The following is a 23,538-nucleotide window of genomic DNA, read 5'->3' on the forward strand; positions in this document are numbered from 1 at the left end:
TTTTAAAAGTAACTTTGGCCCCATAGAAGCTTAAATTCAAAATTAGCTCCCTCTAGCTCTAAGGGTTCTCGAGTAAACCCCCCCCCCCTGCCCAAATGGTTATTTTCCACATCCCCCTTTAATTTGTATAACCATCCCAATCCCAGTGTGCACAAAGGCCTCTAGGAGCGCAGCTGCTATTTTTAATATTGTATATTTTATACAAACTTTCCTTTGAGGAATTATATAAAACTGCCATCACTCATTCTCAAATTAGTTTTTTCTATTATTTTAGGTTAGATGAGAAAACTAACCCCAACCTTGATCTCTTACTGGAAATTCAACGTCGTGGGCCCACAGCATTTAGACGTCTTCTTATCTGTCTTAAACAAGCAGGTAGATTCTCAATACAACTTCGAATTTGGTATGAAGAAGTTACCTAGCTAAGCTACTTTTTTGTAGTATAAATTTCAGAAGGATTAGAACCGGTTTCAGCCATATTGAAAAATTAAGTATTGCATGGTATTACAGACAATTTTCCACAAATATTAAAATAAAAATAAGTATTGTAAGCCCGGGGCCTTCATTTTCAATCTTTTTAAAATTTATAATCCTCGGAAAGCTGTCCATATTACGATGCAATGAATATCTTTTCTATGTTAATTAAAAATCTGAGTAAATCTTATGTTTTTACTTAGATATTGTTTTAGGTTTTGAAGAAGCATATGAGATACTCTCCAATGACAACAACAATGATGAATCTTTATCTGGGTATAAAATCTGTTTTTTAAATACCTACCTTAATATTTATATTTCATTTTTAATTTCAAAGATTTTCTTACTTCTTAGGTACCTATCTTTGCGAGATTACCACTCAGCATCATTGATTTCCATCTCCTTTGCTGCCTTCAAATAATTTCTATTATATTTCTACACTTTAAAATAATCATTTATATTGCAATTTTTTCCCTATTAAGAACATTTTCATTAATTTTTTTCCCAAATTACTAGGTATGAAAGGAACACATTACTGCGAACTATGGCTTTATGGAGCTCCAAGAAAATGTCTTCAGGAGTAGAATCAGGAACTAAAATCCGTTTCAAAACATCTTGTTCCTAGCCCTAGAAATGACTGAAACCCTACCATTTTTCTTTGGGAATTGGTCAATTTTTAGAGGATTTAGAGATTTTCTAAGACTAGGAACGGGATATTTCGATACTTACCTTAGTTCCTGATTATACTCCACAGGGCCTTTATATCTGAAGGATCATAAAAGCAACTACTCTTCTTGAATTTCAAAAACAGCCGGATAAAAAAAACCTACTGCGAATCTGTCTTTTATATTAATGCCCTAATTTAGATCTGTGTTTACCGAGAAGACGCCTCTAAATGTTCCATCCATAGCGGATAGTTTGGACCTAACTGACTCACCCATTCAACCTCATCAAATATCAGGTCATTATTTTGTAAGGAGCTGTAAAAGATTATAAGGTAGATATATGGAATAGAGATATAAAGCGCATTGAATATTAGACAATTCGTATCTAACTTTTGAAATGTAAAAAACAATAGTTACGAGTATCTCAACTAGTGAATCGAATCTACATCTATAAAATTTTGGATGTCTAGAAATTTTTTAAATGTACTTATAACTTATGTATATTTAAGTATGATTTAAGGATAGAAAAAATGAAAAACAAAGTAGTTGAGACTGAATTATCTTAATTTGTGAATCATTATAAAATTCATACATCCACTTTACATTCAAGGGGGGGGGGGGGGGAAGTTTTGACACATTTGCGTAAACAGTGAGTATAGGCTTTATCTTTGGACTGAGAGGATAGGTTATTAGGGATAAAATCATTCTTATATGATGAACTTCCCCCAGATTTAAGATTTTTTGGATAGGCCTCCAGGTTCCAGAGCTCCAGGCCTCCAGGTCCTCTCTGTACAGGTAAAAATAAAAAAAATAATTTTTTTTGAAGAGTTAGAAGTCAACCTATGAAACAAAATATGTATATTTTTGAATGTTATTCACATATTTGAAGAAAAAAAAGCATATTTTGTTTCATAAGATGACTTTTAACTCTTCAAAAAAAAAATTTTTTTTAAATTTTTACCTGTACAGAGAGGACCTGGAGGCCTGGAGCTCCGGAACCTGGAGGTCTATCCAAAAAAATCTTAAATCTGGGGGAAGTTCATCATATAAGAATGATTTTATCTCTAATAACCTATCCTCTCAGTCCAAAGATAAAGCCTATACTCACTGTTTACGCAAATGTGTCAAAACTTCCCCCCCCCCCTTAATTTAATTATATTGTTAAGAGGTATAATTTTGTAGTTTAATACCAGCTTACATAATATACAAAGCAATTTTCCATAAGTAGCTATGGTCATGTTACTAATTTCAGATGGATATATAGAAAACAGTATGACATTTTAAGAAAAAAAGTAATTTTAAAAGTAAATCAGTGAAGTCCAAAAATGCACATTAAGACAATGTAATTTTTTTAACAATCAGACCAGCTTTAACAATGATAGAGAATACCTGCTGCAAGCGTACTATAGATTGTGAGGATTATTTGTTAAAAGATATACAGTATATAAGTACCTACATATTGCCATTTTATACAGAACTAGGGGATTCGCCCCTAGCCTTTTAAGAGTAAAAATTAAGGAAAGTTGCATCACATTATCTATAATACAAAGTAGAACGATGTCTGTTTCTTTGTAGATAGGGATCTCGCTAAACGCTGAACCGATCGGGTTCTCCTTTACAGGGTAGCTTTTCTTAGGTCTCGAGAAGGTTTATACCCCCCAAAAAATGAAAAATACCCCCCCACCCTAAAAAATTTTTTTTTCTTTTTCTTTTTGAAACTAGAATTAAAATAGTGGGGTCGACAACCCCCCCCCCCCCCAAAAAAAAAGGAAATTTCCCACCCCCCATATATTTTTTTTTAAATTTTTCTTTTAAATCTAAAATACCTACGAAAAATTGGTTTTATTAAACCTCTCGGGGCATAGCCCCTAGAGGCTAGGGGCGAAGCTGCTAGTGCCTCATATAATATTTTAAAAATGGGTTGGAGGGGGTAACGTCCCAACCCTAGTCTAAAACCACCACAGGACCAGTTTCTATATTCCCTTTAATCGGTTCATCGGTTACCGAGCTTCATACAGCCAGATAGACGGACGGACAGGCATCGTTCTAATTTGTAATATAGTTTATCTTGCTTTTAAAAAATTTTGATGGATAATTGGTTCAAACCAAATTAGAATTTATATAATGTAAGATTTTATGAAGTTAATATCCTAATATTTATAGAATTACTAGGAATTTTATTTCTAATTAGATTTAATCAACTAATTCCACTTCAAGTTGTTTTTTTTATGTCTCAAAGAATTGAAAACGTTTATAATTAAAATAGAAAAGTAAATTACTTTAGAAATTCTATTAGAGAATTTAAATTTCTACCACGACACTATCAAAATACTAAGACTTCATGTAATCCATAAGTTTGAGAATAATAATACAAAAACTGAGGGTAAGGTTAATGTATTTTTAAACCTTCCTGGAACTATGAGAAGTTTTATTGTAAAGAAGAACCATATGATATCGGTGTGTATGTATGCATGTAGCATAAGAACATCCACTTACTTTTATATAAGGATATATTTATTTCTCTATTCATTAAGTAATTAATCAATGTTGTTTTTTTAGTATTAGAGGCGCCAGTATTCCATGCAGAAGATTCTATGAGCTACAAAATGTCAAGTTCTCCCAGAGGGTTTTGTTTAATCATAGATAATGAGGTAAGAGTTATGTTTTTCATCCTTATGCATGTTTCTAAATAAATTCTATGAGCTACAAAATGTCAAGTTCTCCCAGAGGATTTTTGTTAAATTCATTGATAATGAGGTAAAAATATTGTTATTCATACCTATCTATACATGCTTCTACATTGAATCTATGGGCTACAAAATGTCAAGTTCTCCCAGAGGTTTTGTTAAATTCATAGATAATGAGGTAAACATAATGTTATTCATACCTATCTACACATGTTTCTACTTTGATTCTATGGGCTACAAAATGTCAAGTTCTCCCAGAGGGTTTTGTTTAATCATTAATAATTAGGTGAGATTAATGTACCGGGTATTCCAGGGTTAGGGCCTTCCGCAGGGTTAGATATAGGAAAAAACAACCCCTTTTTAGACAATTTATTTAAAAAAACAATGTCTTTACTGCATAGAGAAAAAAATAAAAGAGAGGAATCGAAGCAACTAGAAGACGAAAATAGGCAGTGGGCCTAGAGGCCTACACAGCACTGTTGCCGCGCTAAAATTTATTGCTATTCCACTACTTTTTCAAATGGGAGGATTAAAAATTATTTAAAAAAATATTTTTTTACTTTTTACTATTTTCATATTTAGGGCAAGAATATTAGATTAGATATTTTCGTTTTAATGTTTTAATTAAAAATTACATAGAATTTTATTTTTATTTTAAAAAATTTGTTCATGAAAGATGAATCCTTCTATTTCTAAAAAGGGGGAAATTTTTTTCATAATGAACATTCAGCTGATTCTGACCGCCCACGGCTGTTTGCTAAATATCGCTTTTCTTTTTATTCACATTATTATTTATGATTGACTTACAAAAAGCCCTGGGCGGCTTTTGATTTTCGTCTGCTTCTAAATTTAGGGATGGGGAAGTAGTATTTTACCATGAAAAAGGGGTGAGTATTCATCCTCTTATCCTTTTTCCTTATGCTTTACTGCTTCATGGGACCTTTGAGGGAAAGCACCTTTTTCTGCTGGCTTGAGATCAGCAAAAATCACCAGGGGTCATATAGGATAAGACAATGGCCGATAAATTGATGTGCATCCCCAATGATGATACACAAAATTACTCCTCTGAAGATTACAAAAACGTTTGAACCAGGAATAAGGTATACCAACAAGCAAATTAATTATTTAAGCCTATTTCACCATAGTTGCTTAAAACCTGTTATTTTAAAGATGCAATTGTTAGTACTAAAACATTCATATTATGGTAATCGATATATTATTACATGGATATTGCACCATATCTTTATGTACTCTAATAAAATTATACTCGCAGCTTCCTAAAATGATACCCCCCATTCGAATCCTATATACCATCCACTCATCTCCTACTGAATGAACAAACTGACCAATATGAGTACCATATAAGAAAGATGAAAATTTCATATAAAATAACCATATCAATAATATTTGACTGTATACATAAATGTAGATAATATTCATTAAATCCATTTAGTATTGTGTATTTTTATGTTTGAACACCCAAAAATAATATATATTATCTACTCTAAAAAAAAACAACCAAATTAACAATTTTCTCCTGTCAATATATCCACATTTACTATATCCATTATGGTGAACAAGTACGTCCAATGGGAAGTGGGGTGGGGGTTAAGGGTTGATAATCCCCCCCCTCCCCTACGGAACCCAAAATTTTGAAGTTTGCATTTTTATCCCCCCCCCCACAAAAAAAAGCTTGGATGTCCTTGCTTATATGATATAAAGATTACTTCCCCCCCAAAAAAAATTAATTTTGAATTCCCCCCCCCCCCCCTCAATAAAAAAGCTTGTACGCCCTTGATGGTGAACTATGATCTGTCAAGTTGTGATTGGTTAATAAAGCGAAGATTTTATATATTGGATATGTTCTAGATATAAAATCTCTAAATCAGACAATAGGAAAAAAGTTGAAGAATAATCAGGCTAAATTAATGATTAGAAAGTGTACAGATTTTTATACAAAAGCTGGTCAGTTATTTTAAAATTTCATTGAGTGTTAATATTACATTTATTATAATAATGCTTTGCTTAGGTATAATTATAATGTAAAAGTTTCTTCCCTTGTATAATATGGGGCATATGATAATGACATTATATTTTCATTGTTTGAATTAATGTAAACAATTCTATAAATGTATAAGTAAACAAAAAGGTTTAAAGTTTGACGGATTAAAAGGCCAGATTGTCCATCTATATCTACTATGTCTATTTATAAAAACCCTACACTAAAACTAGATTTATTTTTATTTTCAAAGGAGTGTCCTAATGAAAAAAATAGAATTATAAAATCTTTAGCTTTTTTCCCTAAAACTAATGTTTTCTGTTTAATTTTATGCGGATTTTATACAACAGCATGGCGATCGAAGCCCTTTGAAAAAATTAACCATTAACTATTCTCACAATGGGCGCATTTAGCTTTGTGAGATGCTAAAATAGGAAAGAAAGCTTCAAAGGTCACTACAAAAGGAGCACAAAAAAGGAGTGGGTGAACTTTATGATTAATAGGTCGGAATTTTGATCATGATGATGTCAACATAAAATTTTCTTTAATAAAAAATTCTGTGTGTGGACAGTTCTTTTTTTTACTTTACAAACCATTGTCTGCTATCTTGGAATTTTTTTGTTTACAAATAAAGCACAATTTTTAGAAAATGCCGCGATTTCTCTTGATTTCTCGATGGTGAAATACAAATTTTGCCCCCCAACGACAGCTGAAAAAGGCAATTTAATAAAGGTTGCGTTATTTTGCCCCCCAAATCAATTTTCGAATTAATTTGCTTGTTGGTTATACCTTATTCCTGCGTTTGAACACTCCAAACCAACCAACAAATCAAGTTGTTAAGCCAATGAATAAGAAAACTTAACTATAAAAGTTTAGGGACTATTGTAATAAACAGCCCAATGTTCCCTCCCTCCCTGAAACTCACCTTATTTATCTCAGGATTATGACTCCTTGCCACCCCGGCGAGGCTCTCACGTAGACAGCGAGTGTTTGCTTCAACTATTCCGTCAGCTAGGCTTCTGGGTCTGTGTCAAGAAGAACCTTACCAAGGCCAACTTTGAATACGAGGTTGGTTCACATTTTTCCAGTATGGCTTCGAAACCAATTAATATCTGCAGGTTTAGAACCGATTCTTAGCAATACTGAAAAATTATGTATAGCATCCTATTACAGACAATCTTCCACGAATACTATAATAAAATCATAATATTAATACCAGTTTGTAAACCCGGGCCTTCGGCCCCTGGGGCTAATGAAACTGGTTTTAATCTTATAATTTTAAAAAAATTTACGAAGAAGCTGTAATTCATAGGTTGCGATATATCTTTATTTTAGCCAGCTACAAGTTTTACTTTATTAGAGTACATGATAACCTGGTGTAAGATCCAAGTAATAATAAATCCATTTTTGCAGGTAACCAACTTCGCCACTGACTCTATGCACGGGTATACGGACATGTCGGTGGTGTGCATACTCTCCCACGGAGAGAATGGAACTATAATCTGCACCAACGGGGAGAAGGTGGAGGTGGAGTCGGTGCTCAATAAATTCAATAACCAGGTATTTTATCATAATTTTGACAGTAATATATTTTCTAGTATGGCTCTGAAGCCGATTAATATCCGCTGGATTACAAACATACTGAAAAATCATGTATAACATCGTATTACAGACACTTATACTACGAATATTAGAATAAAATCCATAAAATAATACCAGTTTTGTTAGCCTGGACCAGCGGCCCCTTAAGGCTAACAAAACTGGTTTAATCTTATAATTCTTCATTTTGATTAATGTAGGTATAGATTCGGGGCTATAGCACTTACACATCCAGCAAATTTACAGTTGATGTATTTTTGGCAAAATGTTTTCTTCCTTTTTCTCATGCCATAAATACATCTGACACTGGCATTTACACATCCATACTTTTTCAATTATATGTCATAAATACATCCAACACTGGCAAATACACATCTAGATTAATTTATATGAATATTTGTTTACAATTAATTAGATTTTGTACAGTATGTATAGGTTTTAAACTTTTTACCCTATTTTAGTTACTCTCCCCCTATTTACTTCCTTTTTTCTCAAGATGCTCCCAACAAAACATCGATACATTTGCGCATGTGGTCAAATTATTGCTATAGAATATACTAGCGGATTCGACACTAGCATCATAGGGGCTTCATCCCAAGACACATATGAAAGTCCAATCCCCTCCCTTTATTGTTGTTTTGTGTGTCATTATCAGCGTAGTATATAAAGCGATGTCATCGTTTTTACTTTAAGCGAAAAAGTGATTTTTTTAATCTTGGGGGGTTGCGGTGTCCCTACTAAAAAGTGTTTAACTAAACAGTACATATATGCTCGCTACTTAACAACTATATAATAATATCATAATATTTCTTTTTAAAAACGGATATTCCAAATTATAGAGTAGCTTCGCTACTAAAAAAAGTGTTTAACGAAACAGTACATATATGCTCGCTACTTTACAACTATATAATAATATCATAATATTGTATTATGTATATAGTATTTATGACAAATAATTGAAAAAGTATGGATGTGTAAATGCCAGTGTCAGATGTATTTTTGACATACGTTTAAAAATGTTGGATGTATTTTTGCCAGTGTTGGATGTATTTATGGCATGAGAATCGATTTTACTGTCATTTATACAGTAAAAATTCAGTTTCTCTTTTTGTCTCAAATACGTTTCTCTAGTTTATTTATGAAACGAAATTCGAAATGAAATAATATTATTGCCAAGAGATCATTTTATTTCCATGAAAACAAAAGTTTAAAGGAATTTTATATTTTGCCAATAATGATTTAACAAGAACTTGTCTTACGAAAACAATAAAATATGACATCAGATTTTTATTATGAAATTAACCATCGACCCAGTTATTTAACAAATTGTATTTTATGAACTTGTTAATGTGATATATTTTTACTAGCGGCTACGCCCTTAGAGGCCTCTAGGGGCACTTGATGAGGAGAGAGTCGAATTTAATAATTGAACTTCTTATTTTAGATTTTAAAAGAAAAATTAAAAAAAAAATTGGTGGGGGCCAAAAAAAATTTTTGGAGGGGGATTTTTCATTTTTTGGGGGGGTTGGGGGTGTCCCACCCCCAAGAAAATAGTTATAAACCTTCCCGGGACCTATGAGATGCTACCCTGTTAAGGAGAACCCGATTTGTTCAGCGGTTAGCGAGATCCTTCGGTACAAACATACAAACACACAAACATCCTGTTACTTTATTATAAGGATATATTTTTCTTTAATTAAAAATGAATTGTAAAAGTAAGAATAATTTTTATATTATTCACAAAATAAAAGTATTTTATGAATTATATACAGAATTTTTTTTATATTTTAAACCTAATTAATTTTTATAAAGGATTTTCCTGTTTGTGGGTGTTTTTATAAAAACTTATCTTTATAAAAAAGTATTTTTTTCTTTTAGTAAAGTACACCGTACAAAAAAATTTCTTATGAGATCAACTTTTTGTATAATACCTACCTACTTTTTTTACTGGGAATTTAGACTCTTATTTAATCAATAAAAAATCAGGGATGCTATGATAGGCCAGTGGAACGTTTATTTTATTTATTTAGGCTGCTCCATCCCTCCGTGGCAAGCCAAAATTTTTCCTAATCCAATCCTGCCGTGGCCTGGACATTGACGAGGGAATCATCGAAACCGACGGTCCTCCACCACTACAGCACCGTTCTCTATCCGCCGGCGAAAATATGGCTGACTTGCAGGGCAGCCTGGGCCAATCACCCAAGTCATCTTCGCCGCAGTTAACCGCCGCCAATAACGTCTTCCCGCCAACCTCTCGAAACAAGAACATCACGGCGGCCGCTGTGCTGCGTCTGAATTTGCCGCGCAGCCCGTCATTTGAGGATATGATTGTGTCGTATGCAACAATACCTGGGTATGTGGCCTATAGAAATAATGTGAAGGGGTCTTGGTTTATTCAGTGCATTTGTAAGGTAAGCGGTCACATTCGAAATGAGATTATTGCAATCAGGGATCTAAAGGGATAAGACAAAAGCCGATAAATTGAAGTACATCCCCATTTCACAAAATTACCTCTTCTGTAGATTACAAATAGTGGTTGAAACCTTTGTACACATAACTTGATAAACCAACTATTTAAAATTCAATAAAAAGTCCCCAAAGTTGTAAAGCTAACGAATAAGAAAGCCTTATTTAAAAAAAAACTTTGGGGACTGTTGTAATAAACAGCCCAATGTCCCGTCCCTCCCTGGATTGCAATATATTAAAACTTTAGGTAATTTGTTTGTAAATTTATCGTCCTTGAATCTTCATTGGTTGGGTACTAAGTTTTTTAGCTTAACTCTTTTTTGGGTAAGTACATAATTCCGATCCTTCCTACCAGAAAATAGCCTAAAACCTTCTGTGGATCAACGCTTATCTGATCTAAAAAGCAGATAAATTAATGCAGACCCACAATTACTAGAGAGAGACTACTGTAAAATTATTTAAAAGAAAGTTTGCTTACTGATAGGTTTTTAAAAACCAAATCAAAATATATTAAAGGCCCCAAAATTTTTGGGGTATCGTATTTCAGCCCGCAGTTAGTTTTACTTTTATTAGGTAAGTAATAATATTTTCATTGATTTAGGTGTTTATGGAGCATGTCCATCTAGAGGATTTGGTGACCCTGATGCAGCGAGTCAGTCAGGAACTATCTACCTATGGTACTATTAAGGTGGGGCATGTTTTAATACAGAATTGCAGGGACAAGACAATGGCCGATAAATTGATGATACCCCTTCTGTAAATTACAACAAGTGAAACGTTTGGACACTCAAAATTTTTTCAACCAACCCATCAAAATTCACTAAAAGCCCCCAAAGTTGATAAGCCAATGAATAAAAAAAAACGTTATTTTAAAATTTGGGGACTAATGTAATAAACAGTCCAATATCCCCTACCGCCCTGAGCGAATTGTTTTTTTAATTAGGATCAGAGATGGGTTTTTGAAAGATGAATGCCGCGTTTCTTGATTGATTGATTGACTAGATAGAGTATACAACTATTTATTTAATTATTTCGTTTTACATTATACAAATGGCTAAAATAATAATTTAATAATTTTTAAGTTGTATACTCTGTTAAAATCGTACGGGGCATTGATCTTCAAGATCAAATAAGGTTTTTAACAGAGTAGGATACAACTTAAGAATACAAAATTTTAAAACTATTATTTTAGCCATTTGTATAATGTCTAATACAGATCTAAAAAGATGCCTTAATAAATATGCAGCGAATATGGATTTAAATTGTATTAGACATTATACAAATGGCTAAAAAAATAATTTTAAAATTTTGAATTCTGAAGTTGTATACTCTGTGTTGAAATCCCATTGTCTTCGTTCAATCAATCAATGTCTAAAAAATGTCGAAAAAACCCCATCTCTGAGATGGGTTCTTAAAAGATAATGCCGCGTTTTTTCGACATTTTTTACGCTATGAATAACAAGCGCGGCATTCGCGAAATCTAAAAGAGTATACAACGATTTATTTAATTATTTCGCTTTTGTTGGTACGGCCTTCATAGAAGAAAAACAAATTATCTTCAATCCATTTTTGCTGCATATTAATTAATGCATCTTTTTAGAGCTGTGTTAGACATTATAAAAATTGCTTAAAAAATAATTTAAAATTCAGTATTCTTAAGTTCTATACTCTGTTGAAATTCTATCGTCTTCGTTCAATCAAATAATGTATAAAAACGCCGAAAAAACGCGGCATTCATCTTTTAAAAACCCATCTCTGTTCTGGTCTTAATTAGGCATGTTTGATTTGTCCTAACTTTGCTTGATGATTCCTAAAACAATTGGGTAGAAGTTATCAAGCGCAGTAACTCTATAATCGTTACCGAAAAGCCCATTTGAGTTGTCCATTTACGCATCTACATCTGTTTTAGCTCCTGTTTTTTTTTATAGCTACTGCTTTAATGACAACATCCATAAAAGCAAAGCTCTGAAACGGTATGACAGACGAACTTGAACTCTTGAAAAGTGTAAGAACTGAATATATTTTTGACAAAATTATACGTAAAGGACCACCCTCAACGTCACAAAAAATGGTTTTTGATATTATAGCTCCCGTAGGGCCTATATGAATAATTAAAGACCATTTTTCCATACAATTTGGGGTCGGAGATTCCGAATCTGCCGTCCATTTTTATGTAGCTAACCTCCTTCATGCCGAAAAACGGCGCCAAAGTTGACTACCCTTCGAAAAATCCGCGAATGACAATTTTTGCAAAATAAAAATCTACCAAATTATTTTGATCATAAGATAGATAGATAGTTAGATTTAAATGAATATAATTAATTTTTTCTTTCTTAAACGTTGAGAGAGAGAGAGAGAGTAAGGAAAGGAGATAGAAAGAAAGACAAAAGGAGATAATTATAAAGGGAGAGAAAGAAAAGTTTTTTTTGGATAAAATGTATAATATAATATATAAAGATAGAGAGAGAAAGGGAAAGAAAAGGTAAGAGACAGAGAGAGAGAAAAGGGGAAAGAAAGAGAGAGAGAGAGAGAGAGAGAGAGAGAGAGAGAGAGAGAGAGAAAGAGAGAGAGAGAGAGAGAGAGAGAGAGAGAGAGAGAGAGAGGGAGAGAGAAAAGGGGAAGAAAGAAAGAAGGAAGGAGAGAGAGAAAGGAGAAAGAAAGAAGGAAGGAGAGAGAGAAAGGAGAAAGAAAGAGAGAGGAGAGAGAAAAGAGAAAGAAAGACTAAGAGAGAGAGAGAGAGAGAGAGAAAAGGAGAAAGAGGGAGAGAGAGAGAGAAAAGGAGAAAGAGGGAGAGAGAGATAGAGAGAGAGAAAAGGAGAAAGAGAGAGAAAGAAATAGAGAAAGGAAGAGGGAGAGAGAGAAAAGGAGGAAGAAAGAGAGAGAGTAAGAGAAAAATAGATAAAGAAACAGAGTGAGAGAGAGAAGGAGAGAGAGAGAGAGAGAGAGAGAGAGAGAGAGAGAGAGAGAGAGAGAGAGAGAGAGAGAGAGAGAGAGAGAGAGAGAGAGAGAGAGAGAGAGAGAGAGAGAGAGAGAGAGAGAGAGAGAGAGAGAGAGAGAGAGAGAGAGAGAGAGAGAAGAGAGAAAGAGAGAAAGAGAGAGAAGAAGAGAGAAGGAGAGAGAGATAGAGAGGGAGAGAAGAAGAAAAATAGAGAGAGATAGAATGAAAGTGAGAGAAATAGAATGAAAGAGAGAGAGAGCGAATAAGAGAAAAAAAAGAAAGTGAAAGAAAAAGATGAGGTAAGAAACACATAGAGAGAGAGTATAGAAGAGAGAGAGGGAGCGAGAGAGAAAGACTGAGAGACAGAGAGAGAGAGAGAGAGAAAGCGAGCAAAGGAGAAAGAAAGATAGGAAAGAGAAAAAGAGATAAGGAAAGAAAGAGATATATAGAGACAGAGAGAGAGAGAGAGAGAGACAGAGAGAGAGAGAGAGAGAGAGAGAGAGAGAGAGAGAGAGAGAGAGAGAGAGAGAGAGAGAGAGAGAGGAGAGAGAGAGAAAGAGAGAGAGAGAGAAGGAGAGAGAGAGAGAGAGAGAAAAAGAGAGAGAGAAGCGGAGAAAGAGAGAGAGAGAGAGAATAAGAGAGAGAGAATAAGAGAGAGAGAAAGAGAGAAAGAGAGAAGGAGAGAGAGAGAAGATGAGAAAGAGAGAGAGAGAAAAAGAGAAAGAGAGAAAAAATAATACATAAAGTGAGAGAGAAAGAGAGAGAGAGTAAGAGAGATAAGGAAAAGAGAGAGAGAGAGAAAGGGAAGGAGAGAGAGATAATGCGATGGAGAGAAAAAGAATATTAGAGAGAGAGAAAGAGATAATACGAGGGAGAGAAAGAGAATAAAGAAAACGTAACAAAAAGATCAAATAAAAGGGATCTAAAGGGATAAGACAATGGCTAATACATTGAAATACATTCCCAATGCTAGGACTGATCTCTTTGATAAAATTTGGAGACAAGAAAAGATACCAACTGACTGGTCTAAAGGTATAATCATAAAACTACCTAAGAAGGGAGATTTGAACAATTGTGATAATTGGAGAGGAATTATGCTGCTTTCTATCCCAAGCAAGGTCCTATGTAAAGTTATTTTAAACAGAATTGATGAGAAAATTGACAATAAACTAAGAGAAGAACAAGCTGGGTTCCGTGCTGGAAGAGGCTGTGTTGACCAAATTTTCACCCTTAGGACAGTTATTGAACAATGTGTTGAATTTAACAAGCCACTCCATGTAAATTTTGTTGATTTCTCTAAGGCCTTTGACTTCATACACAGACAAACACTCTGGAAAATACTAAGAAGTTATGGTATACCTGAAAAGATGATAATTATGATAACTAAATTTTATGACAACTTCCAAGCCTGTGTTTCAGTTGGAAACAATAAGACATCTGATTTCTTTAAAATAAGCACTGGAGTTAGACAGGGATGCATTTTATCACCTATTCTATTTATATTGGTCATTGACTGGGTGATGAAGAAAACCACAGAGGACAAAAAACGTGGTCTCCAGCTGGGCATACTAGGACACCTAGAAGATCTGGACTTTGCTGATGATCTGGCACTGATTTCAGAAACAATTAGACATCTACAAGCTAAGACAGATAGACTAGTCAAATACGCAGGACAAGTCGGGCTCTTTGTTAATGTCAAGAAGACTGAAATTATGAATATACCTACAAACCCTGATCAAACTATAACAATAAATGGTGAACAATTGAAACAAAGCAACAAATTCACCTATTTGGGGAGTGTTATCAGCAGTGAAAATGGCTCAAAAGCTGATATTAAAACCAGGATTGATAAGGCTAGGGTTGCTTTCAACAGTCTACACAACGTTTGGAATTCAAAGAAACTTGCTCTGAAAACAAAAATCAGACTTTACAACAGTAATGTAAAATCAGTTCTTCTTTATGGAGCTGAATGCTGGAGAACTGTGAAAACTGAAACAAATCAACTTAATGCATTTCACAATAGCTGCCTAAGAAGAATTTGCAAAATATTCTGGCCAAACAAAATATCAAACATTGAGCTGTATGCTAAGACCAAGTGCAATAGTATTGAAGCAGAAGTGAAATTTAAAATACTAAGATGGCTAGGACATGTGCTCAGAATGGAACAAAATAGGTTTCCAAAAAAGTGCTTAAAATGGAACCCCACCACTGGTAAACGTAAACGGGGACAACCAAAAATGACCTGGAGGCGGAGCACTGAAAAGGACCTCTTTAATTTGAAATTAACATGGGGAGAAGCTGAAGCACTTGCCACAAAAAGGAATTCATGGAGGAGCAGGGTGGCCGTATTCTCTGGACTCCACAGTCCAAAAGAGAGACGCGACTGAACTGAACTGAACATTCCCAATGATGATAAACTTCTGAAGATTACAATTAGTGGTTGTAACTGTTGCATGCAGATAACTATTCTATTAATCTGATTTTTGAATAATGATGTCTATGACAACAAAGTACAATATCATAAGCAAGGAAACTTTATAATTAAGTCCTAAAATTGAACATAAGTATTTATGCAATTTTGCAACAAAAATAAGGACAATTTTGTTTACACTTATTTGTTTACAAGTTCTAACACTCTACAAGGGTTAATGTTCGTCTGTCCTTCCTTCTGATTTTAGAGCTGCCCTTTAAGGAATGTCATACTTTTTAGAAGCGAAGCCACTCTATAATTCACTTTGTTTGTCCGTCAGTCCGTCCGTCCGTCAGTCCGTAACGCTGTAGGGGAAACATGATTTTCTTGGCTCCTATTCAAGATAGACAGCTAAAATTTTTAGTGTAGATTCCTATGACATATGCCCATCTATTCTATACATTGTTTTGTCCACCTGTCTATTACATTCTACATATTTTCACTAAGTTTTATTAAGATTTATTTATTAATTGGGGTGCTAGATCCTAGATCGATTTCTAGATTTTTAGATTTTCGTGAATTTCTCTGTTCCTATTCATGATTAACTTAAGTTATACACAGAAAAATATCACTGAATTGACAAACAGACAAAGTGAGTTATGGGGCAGTTGTTTAGTTCTTTAAAAATTAAAAAATTAAAGTAAATCACGAAACCTTAAAAAATAATGTTTGCTTTGAAGCATGGCCGACAGACAGACTGACAAAACAGTGTATTGATTAGATGTGCATTTGCCATTAAAATCTTAACTTAAAATTTTAGATGTCTATCTTCAATAGCAGCCGAGAAAATTTTATTTCCCATGGCGTTAAGGAATGACGGACAGACAGACAGAAAAAGTTTAAAGAACCTGGATCGATACACCCAGCCATATTAGTTGACATTCTATAGATATGCAATTTCAAGAGTTTATATTTACTTAAATAAAAGCAGTTGTAGCTGACATAATATTGTTATTTATAACATTAAAACTACATATTTATGTTTACAAGATAACACCATTTTCTTTTGGAGCGAAGCTACTCTACAATTCCAAATGTCTGTCCGTCCGTCTGTCTGTCCATCCGACATGAAGTGATTTTCTCGGCTTCTTAAGATTTTGTTTGTGCTTGGCTACTTATGAATGTTGTCATCCTTGTTACTAAGTAGATCCTGAACCTGGATATATTATTACTTGTAATCACCAGATCGCTAATTATTTTTTTCTTATACAAAACTTCCAACCCAATGAAAAAAATAAGATATAGTTCATTAATTTATGTCAATAGTAAGTTGGTTAAATTAAGCAATATTTTTGTCCTATTAAAAAAACACCCAGTAAGCACATCTTAACCGATATGGTTCTACTTTACATTGTAGCTTTTCATAACTATTGGAAAGGTTTATAACTATTTTGGGGGAGGGAACATCCCCCATCAGAAGAGAAATTGCCACTAGAATAATTGACTTCCCCCCCTCCCGAATTTTTAAAAATTATTCTACTGAAAACCTAATTTATAACAGGGGATCGACTTCAATCCTCCATCCACCTCAAGTGCCCCCAGATGCATAGGGGCGTAGTCGCTAGTATTTTCTATTATATAAGTATTAAGGTTATTTGTCTGTAGCGAAGGATCTCGCTAACCGCTGAACCGATATGGTTCTTCTTTACAGTGATGCTTCTTATATGTCCAAGGAGTGTTTATAACCATTTTGGGGTGATTATCTACACCCTCCCAAGAGAAATAGTTTCTAGGAAAAAATGATACCCCCCAAAAAATTATATTTTTTACTTTGTCTGAAGTCAATTAACTTTAAAATTACTGGTCTGTATGGATTGTACTTTACAGGGAAGCTTTACAAATATCTTTGGGTAGTTTTAGGCTATTTTCCTGTCCTTCTACCAGAGGCTGGGGTTGAAGCAACTAGTAGTAGTAATTATAATATCAACTTATTTATTTAAACCTTTTAAAGGATTCCTGTAGTTATGGATACAGTTTGATATAAATACGGGAATAAAATGTTTCTCTCCGCTGGCTAGTATTACTATAATCCCAATCACCTCTTATGACTTTACCTCATCCCTTTCCATGACCATGGAGGAAGGTATTGACTTATTTCTGAGGTATATATATTAGCAACCTAAATTGACGACAAAATTCCTCTGTCACAATAGACAAGTATTATATATCCATTTCTGTAGCAGATAGGCAGAAGGGAAAACAGTAAAAGTGTCGAACTATGACGTCAGAAAAAATTAACAATTAACCAATAAGAGTCCGCTATATATTTTACCACATTGAATACTGGCTTCTTATTGGTTAATTGTTAATTTTTCTGACGTCATAGTTCGACACTTTTACTGTTTTCGCAGAAGGGATAAGACAATGGAATAAATTGATGTACAACGTATCTATGTATGCAGAAAGTCACAATAGTGTTTAAACCTACGAATGAGTGACTCTCAAACTTTGGGGATCTTAAGGGATAATTTAAGACATTAGGTCATAAATAAATATACCCCCCCCCCCCCAAATTATTAAACATATAACTTCCCTGTCGGTAGATTAAAATTTAGTAATAGTTTGGTTTTAATCAATCATAATTTCTAACAGTACCTAAAGCTTCTGTGCCAACGAACAAGATAATTATTTAAAAGAACTTTTGGTACCAGTAAATTTTCAGCTGTATGTCTCCTCCCTTCCTAGCTGTCACTTTACAATGCCCCACATTTTGTTAAGCATTTATGGATGTTATCATCCTTGTTCATTAAATATTTTACCTGAGTTGATTCTCAATATATTTTAATTCTCAGAACTTATGAGAAGATACTCTGTTAAGGAGAACCATAACGGTTCAGCGTTTAGCGAAATCCTTCGGTACAGACAGACAAACAGACAGACAAACAGACAGACAAACAGACAGACAAACAGATAGACAAAAAAGAGACAAACAGACAGACAAACATTTAGACAAACAAGACAGACAAACTTTATTATAAGGAGATTACACGTAAGGACTTCTATTCTATCAAAAAATATCTTTTCTTTCTCTCACTTTATAATTATCCCTCTCTTTCTTTCTTTCTTTCTCTATCTCCTTTTCTCCCTCTTTCTCTTTTTATCTATCTAACACATTTCTCACTTTTTATCTATCTCACTCTCTATTTCTCTCTCTCTCTCTCTCTCCTTCTCACTCTTTCTCTCTTCTTCTTCTCTCTCTCTCTTTCTTCTTTCTCTAATTCTCTCTTGGTCTCTCTCTCTCTCTCTCTCTCTCTCTCTCTCTTTCTTTCTCCTTTTCTCTCTCTCTCGCTTTCTCTCTCTCTTCTCTCTCTCTCCTCTCTGTCTCTCTCTCTCTCTGTCTTTTTTTATCCTTTTTTTTCTCTCTCTCTTTCTTCTTATCTCTCTCTCTCGCTTTCTCTCTCTCTTCTCTCTCTCTCCTTCTCTCTGTCTCTCTCTCATTGTCTTTTTTATCCTTTTTTTTCTCTCTCTCTCTTTCTTCTTATCTCTCTCTCTCTCGCTCTCTCTCTCTCTTCTCTCTCTCTCCTTCTCTCTGTCTTTCCTTCTCTCTGTCTCTCTCTCTCTCCCTCTCTCTGTCTCTCTCTCTCCCTCTCTTTGTCTCTCTCTCTCTGTCTTTCTTTATTCTTTTTTCTCTCTCTCTTTCTCTCTGTCTTTCTTTCTCCTTTTCTCTCTCTCTCTCTCTATCTATCTCTTTCTTTCCTTCTCCTTCTCTCTCTCTCTCTCTCTCTCTCTCTCTCTCTCTCTCTCTCTCTCTCCCTCTCTCTCCCTTTTTCTTTCCCCTTTTCTCTCTTACTCTTTCTCTTTCTTTCTCCTTTTCTCTCTCTCTCTCTTCTTCTCTCTGTCTCTCTCTCTCTCTGTCTTTCTTTCTCCTTTTCTCTCTTTCTCTCCCTCTGTCTCCTTTTCTCTCTCTCTCTCTCCCTTTCTTTCTCCTTTTCTCTCTCACTCTCTCTCATTCTTTCTATCCCCTTTTCTCTCTCTGTCTTATCCAAAAAAAACTTTTCTTTCTCTCCCTTTATAATTATCTCCTTTTGTCTTTCTTTCTATCTCCTTTCCTTACTCTCTCTCTCTCTCTCTCAACGTTTAAGAAAGAAAAAAATTAATTATATTCATTTAAATCTAACTATCTATCTATCTTATGATCAAAATAATTTGGTAGATTTTTATTTTGCAAAAATTGTCATTCGCGGATTTTTCGAAGGGTAGTCAACTTTGGCGCCATTTTTTGGCATGAAGGAGGTCAGCTACATAAAAATGGACGGCAGATTCGGAATCTCCGACCCCAAATTGTATGGAAAAATGGTCTTTAATTATTCATATAGGCCCTATGGGAGCTATAATATCAAAAACCGTTTTTTGTGACGTTGAGGGTGGTCCTTTGTTGCAAAACTTCTTAAATACAGATTTCTGTTTAAGGGCATACTGACATTTTTAGGACTTGATTATAGAGATGCTTCGCTTAAAATATTGTACCTTATTGTAATAGGAATCAGAAATTCAAAAATCAGATAAATTGGAGGATTTTATCACATAAAAAATTGTTGTTAAAAAAGTAAAAAATCAACATTTTAAAAATGGACGCACGGACATTCTGGTAACGATTATAGAGTTGCTACGCTTTCTAAATCATATCTAACTACTAGAGGAATAACCATGCAAAGTTTAAAATGGGTAGGACAATTCTAACATGCCTAAATTAGCGAGAAAAGCTATCCGTCACGGACGGACTGACCGACCCTAATTATAGAAAAGCTTCGCTTTTAAAAAGGACAATTTAATCTTCAAAATTACTTAAGATGTTTTTTTTATCTTTTATAAAATATAGTTAATTTTTCATTAATGATAAGAAAACATATTTAATATTTGATTGAGGGCCTGATGTCAAGGACATTGGGCTGTTTATTACACTAGTCCCCAATTTTTTAAATAACGTTTTCTTATTCGTTGTCATTCGTTGGTTGGGGACTTTTATTGAGATTTGATTGGTAGGTTTATTAATTTGAGTGTCCAATCGGTTAATCCACTAATTGCAATCCTAAAATGGGATAATTTTGTGTATCATCATTAGGGATATACATAAACTTATCGAACATTGTCTTATCCTTTAAGATCCCTGGCCAAATGTACAGTTTTACTGACATCATCTTAAATATATTTTAATCCTCCTATTCAGTGTTTCGGAGCCGGGAGCCGTGGAGCCGCCATATTTTGCTGGAGTCGGAGCCGTAATTTTCGTTAAAAAAAGGCTCCGGCTCCAGACTAGATAAATAAAGAGTTTTTTTATACATTATAATTTGGTATCTCTGTTTTGTCATGTGCAAATGCCCTTTTTAAGTTTTTCAAGTCCATTTTTATCAAAAATTGAACTTTTAAAACCTTCAAAAGTCAAAAATAAAAAATATTTTTTTTATGGGGAAAAAAATATGTCGAGTTTTTCTTGATTTTAGGCCGGAGCCGCGGCAAAATCAAACGGCTTCGAAACGCTGCGTCCTATTTCTATAAAATATTATACAATTGAAGTAGTAACTAATAACCCGGAGATGTTATTATGCTTCACCCGGATGTTATTGTAGAATATCTTTTATTAAGCTCACGGATCTTAAAGGATAAGACAATGGACGTTAGATTGATTTACATCCCCAATGATGACAAACCAAATTGCCCCTTATGTAGATTAAAATTAATAGTTGAACAATACTAGTTTTTAATCAGCCATCCAAAAACAATTTAAGCAAAGTACCCAACGTTTTTGTGCTACCGAATAAGGTAAAGTGGTTACACAACTTTGGGTACCAGTGTAATTTAAAGTCCAATGTCCACTCTCTCCCTGCATAATCTGTATTTTTCTATCTAATATCTTTAATAACGTCATTTGAAGGTGATTAATGAGAAGTCATTTCTCAGATATTTTGTTTTGGAGAGAAATTTTTTTTTAAAAATACATGATGCAATGGAGATGCTATTCTATTTTATCCGCCCCCGTAGTTTTTTTCACGAGGCTCGAACCTTGAAACATTCCCACGTCATCAAGCAAACGCTGGTTTACTATCCACCCCCCTGTCTATTTACTATATCTAAATAACTAGCGGCTACAGGCCTCTAGGGGTACCTAAGGTGGTGGGGGCTGAATTCGACCCCTCTTCCCCCTTTTTTTTTGTAAAAGAAAAAGTAATAGAAACCCCCCCTTCCAGTTTTTTTTGGGAAGGAATACCCCACCCCAAAATAGGAGTATGAGACCTATGAAAAGCTAATCGGTTGAGTGGCTAGCAGGATCCTTCGGTACACACACAAATATCCTGTTACTTAATATAAGGATAAGCTACTATTGGCTGCGTCGCCTTTTACATCTAGGGGTGCTGCATTCGAATGGAAAGGATGGGCAGAAAAATAGATTGAAACTATTCTTAGATTTAAATCTAAAAATAAAAAAGGCTTAAAACCCATTCTAGGACCTTGAACTCAATCGACCCTCGGGGCTAACAAAACCGGTTTTAATCTTAAAATTTTGTATTTTAATATCCGCGGAAAGCTGTCTAGGTATAATATAATAAATATATAATAATTCTAGGGAGAGAAACAGATGTGCGAAACCTTACTTAGAGGAGTTAAGAAGAAAGTTTTCTTTAACCCTGGCCTAGCTGATAGAAATAGAGGTATAATTAGAGTTTTATTTATAGAGCAGCTTCTCTACAACTAGAATATATATGTCTGTATGTCCGTATTAACCTTACCTCATAGGAGTTAAGAAGAAAGTTTTCTTTAACCCTGGCCTAGCTGATAGAAATAGAGGTATAATTAGAGTTTTATTTATAGAGCAGCTTCTCTACAACTAGAATATATATGTCTGTATGTCCGTATTAACCTTACCCCATAGGAGTTAAGAAGAAAGTTTTCTTTAACCCTGGCCTAGCTGATAGAAATAGAGGTATAATTAGAGTTTTATTTATAGAGTAGCTTCTCTACAACTAGAATATATATGTCTGTATGTCCGTATTAACCTTACCTCATAGGAGTTAAGAAGAAAGTTTTCTTTAACCCTGGCCTAGCTGATAGAAATAGAGGTATATTTAGAGTATTATTTATAGAGCAGCTTCTCTACAACTAGAATATATATGTCTGTATGTCCGTATTAACCTTACCCCATAGGAGTTAAGAAGAAAGTTTTCTTTAACCCTGGCCTAGCTGATAGAAATAGAGGTATAATTAGAGTTTTGATTATAGAGCAGCTTCTCTACAACTAGAATATATGTGTCTGTATGTCCGTATTAACCTTACCCCATAGGAGTTAAGAAGAAAGTTTTCTTTAACCCTGGCCTAGCTGATAGAAATAGAGGTATAATTAGAGTTTTAATTATAGAGCAGCTTCTCTACAACTAGAATATATGTGTCTGTATGTCCGTATTAACCTTACCTCATAGGAGTTAAGAAGAAAGTTTTCTTTAGCCCTGGCCTAGCTGAAAGAAATAGAGGTATACTTAGAGGAGCTAATATGATAGTTTCGGATTTAAGTGAATTTCCACACGGGCCTCAGGAAGGTTTTAGGCTATTTATTTTAAAATTAAGATCTTGGTATGGTTTTAGGCTATTTGTCTAACCCCCTGGTCCTTAAAAGTGAGAGCAACGGGTACAGGCACTAATTTTTGAAGTAAACGTTCCTGCTAGGTATCAAAATATATTTATAAATAACAATTTTCGGTTTAATATATATTGGTCAAACGTCAGCGGATGTTACAATAAATAAGAATTTAAATCAATACATATATTATTAATAGAATTTATTATTAGATATTAATTTTATTGTTAGCGTTCTATTTTGATAATTTTTGTTAACAGGATCTTATTAAACGTAATATAAAAGTGCTATATCCTTAATCCTTATGAAAAAGGAATACTAGTCTTTTTATGCCTTTTTGAAAAAAAATCATCTAGAATTCACCTCGTCCACCAATTTATAGAGATACCAAACCTCCAATCCCCCCCTTCCTCCCCATCCCTTCCAAAAAATAACATAATTAATGATTTTTTAGTGTACACCAACGCGGCAGGACCTGACCCGCAGCCCCGGCCCAGTCTGGTTCTGATTGAAGAACAGAACATACAACACATAGAACAAGAACAAGAATATGCTATGAAGGAGATAGAACAAGAACAAGTTCATGCGATGAAGGAGGAAGAGTTACCTTTCATGAAACCTTGGATATTATAATTGTTGATGCCAGTAGCTAGCCAATAAATGTATAAAAATA

The 23,538-nt window shown here is 34.2% G+C and overlaps 1 protein-coding gene across 1 annotated transcript in view; it reads left to right on the plus strand.

The window, feature by feature from the left end:
* The window catches only part of LOC145333943 (caspase-3-like), a 36,767-nt gene extending 13,229 nt beyond the window's left edge, over positions 1–23,538 (plus strand). The window contains exons 3-12 of the mRNA XM_080179239.1: positions 275–375; positions 690–750; positions 1,341–1,435; positions 3,699–3,790; positions 6,765–6,893; positions 7,239–7,385; positions 9,455–9,835; positions 10,492–10,578; positions 21,861–21,945; positions 23,320–23,538. Coding sequence (XP_080035365.1) covers positions 275–375; positions 690–750; positions 1,341–1,435; positions 3,699–3,790; positions 6,765–6,893; positions 7,239–7,385; positions 9,455–9,835; positions 10,492–10,578; positions 21,861–21,945; positions 23,320–23,498 — 1,357 coding nt within the window. The 3' untranslated portion in view covers positions 23,499–23,538. The remainder of the gene's footprint in view (positions 1–274; positions 376–689; positions 751–1,340; positions 1,436–3,698; positions 3,791–6,764; positions 6,894–7,238; positions 7,386–9,454; positions 9,836–10,491; positions 10,579–21,860; positions 21,946–23,319) is intronic.

The sequence above is a fragment of the Acartia tonsa genome, chromosome 1 (assembly GCF_053477335.1).
Source record: "Acartia tonsa isolate MP-2025a chromosome 1, ASM5347733v1, whole genome shotgun sequence".
NCBI classification, from domain to species: Eukaryota; Metazoa; Arthropoda; class Copepoda; order Calanoida; family Acartiidae; genus Acartia; species Acartia tonsa.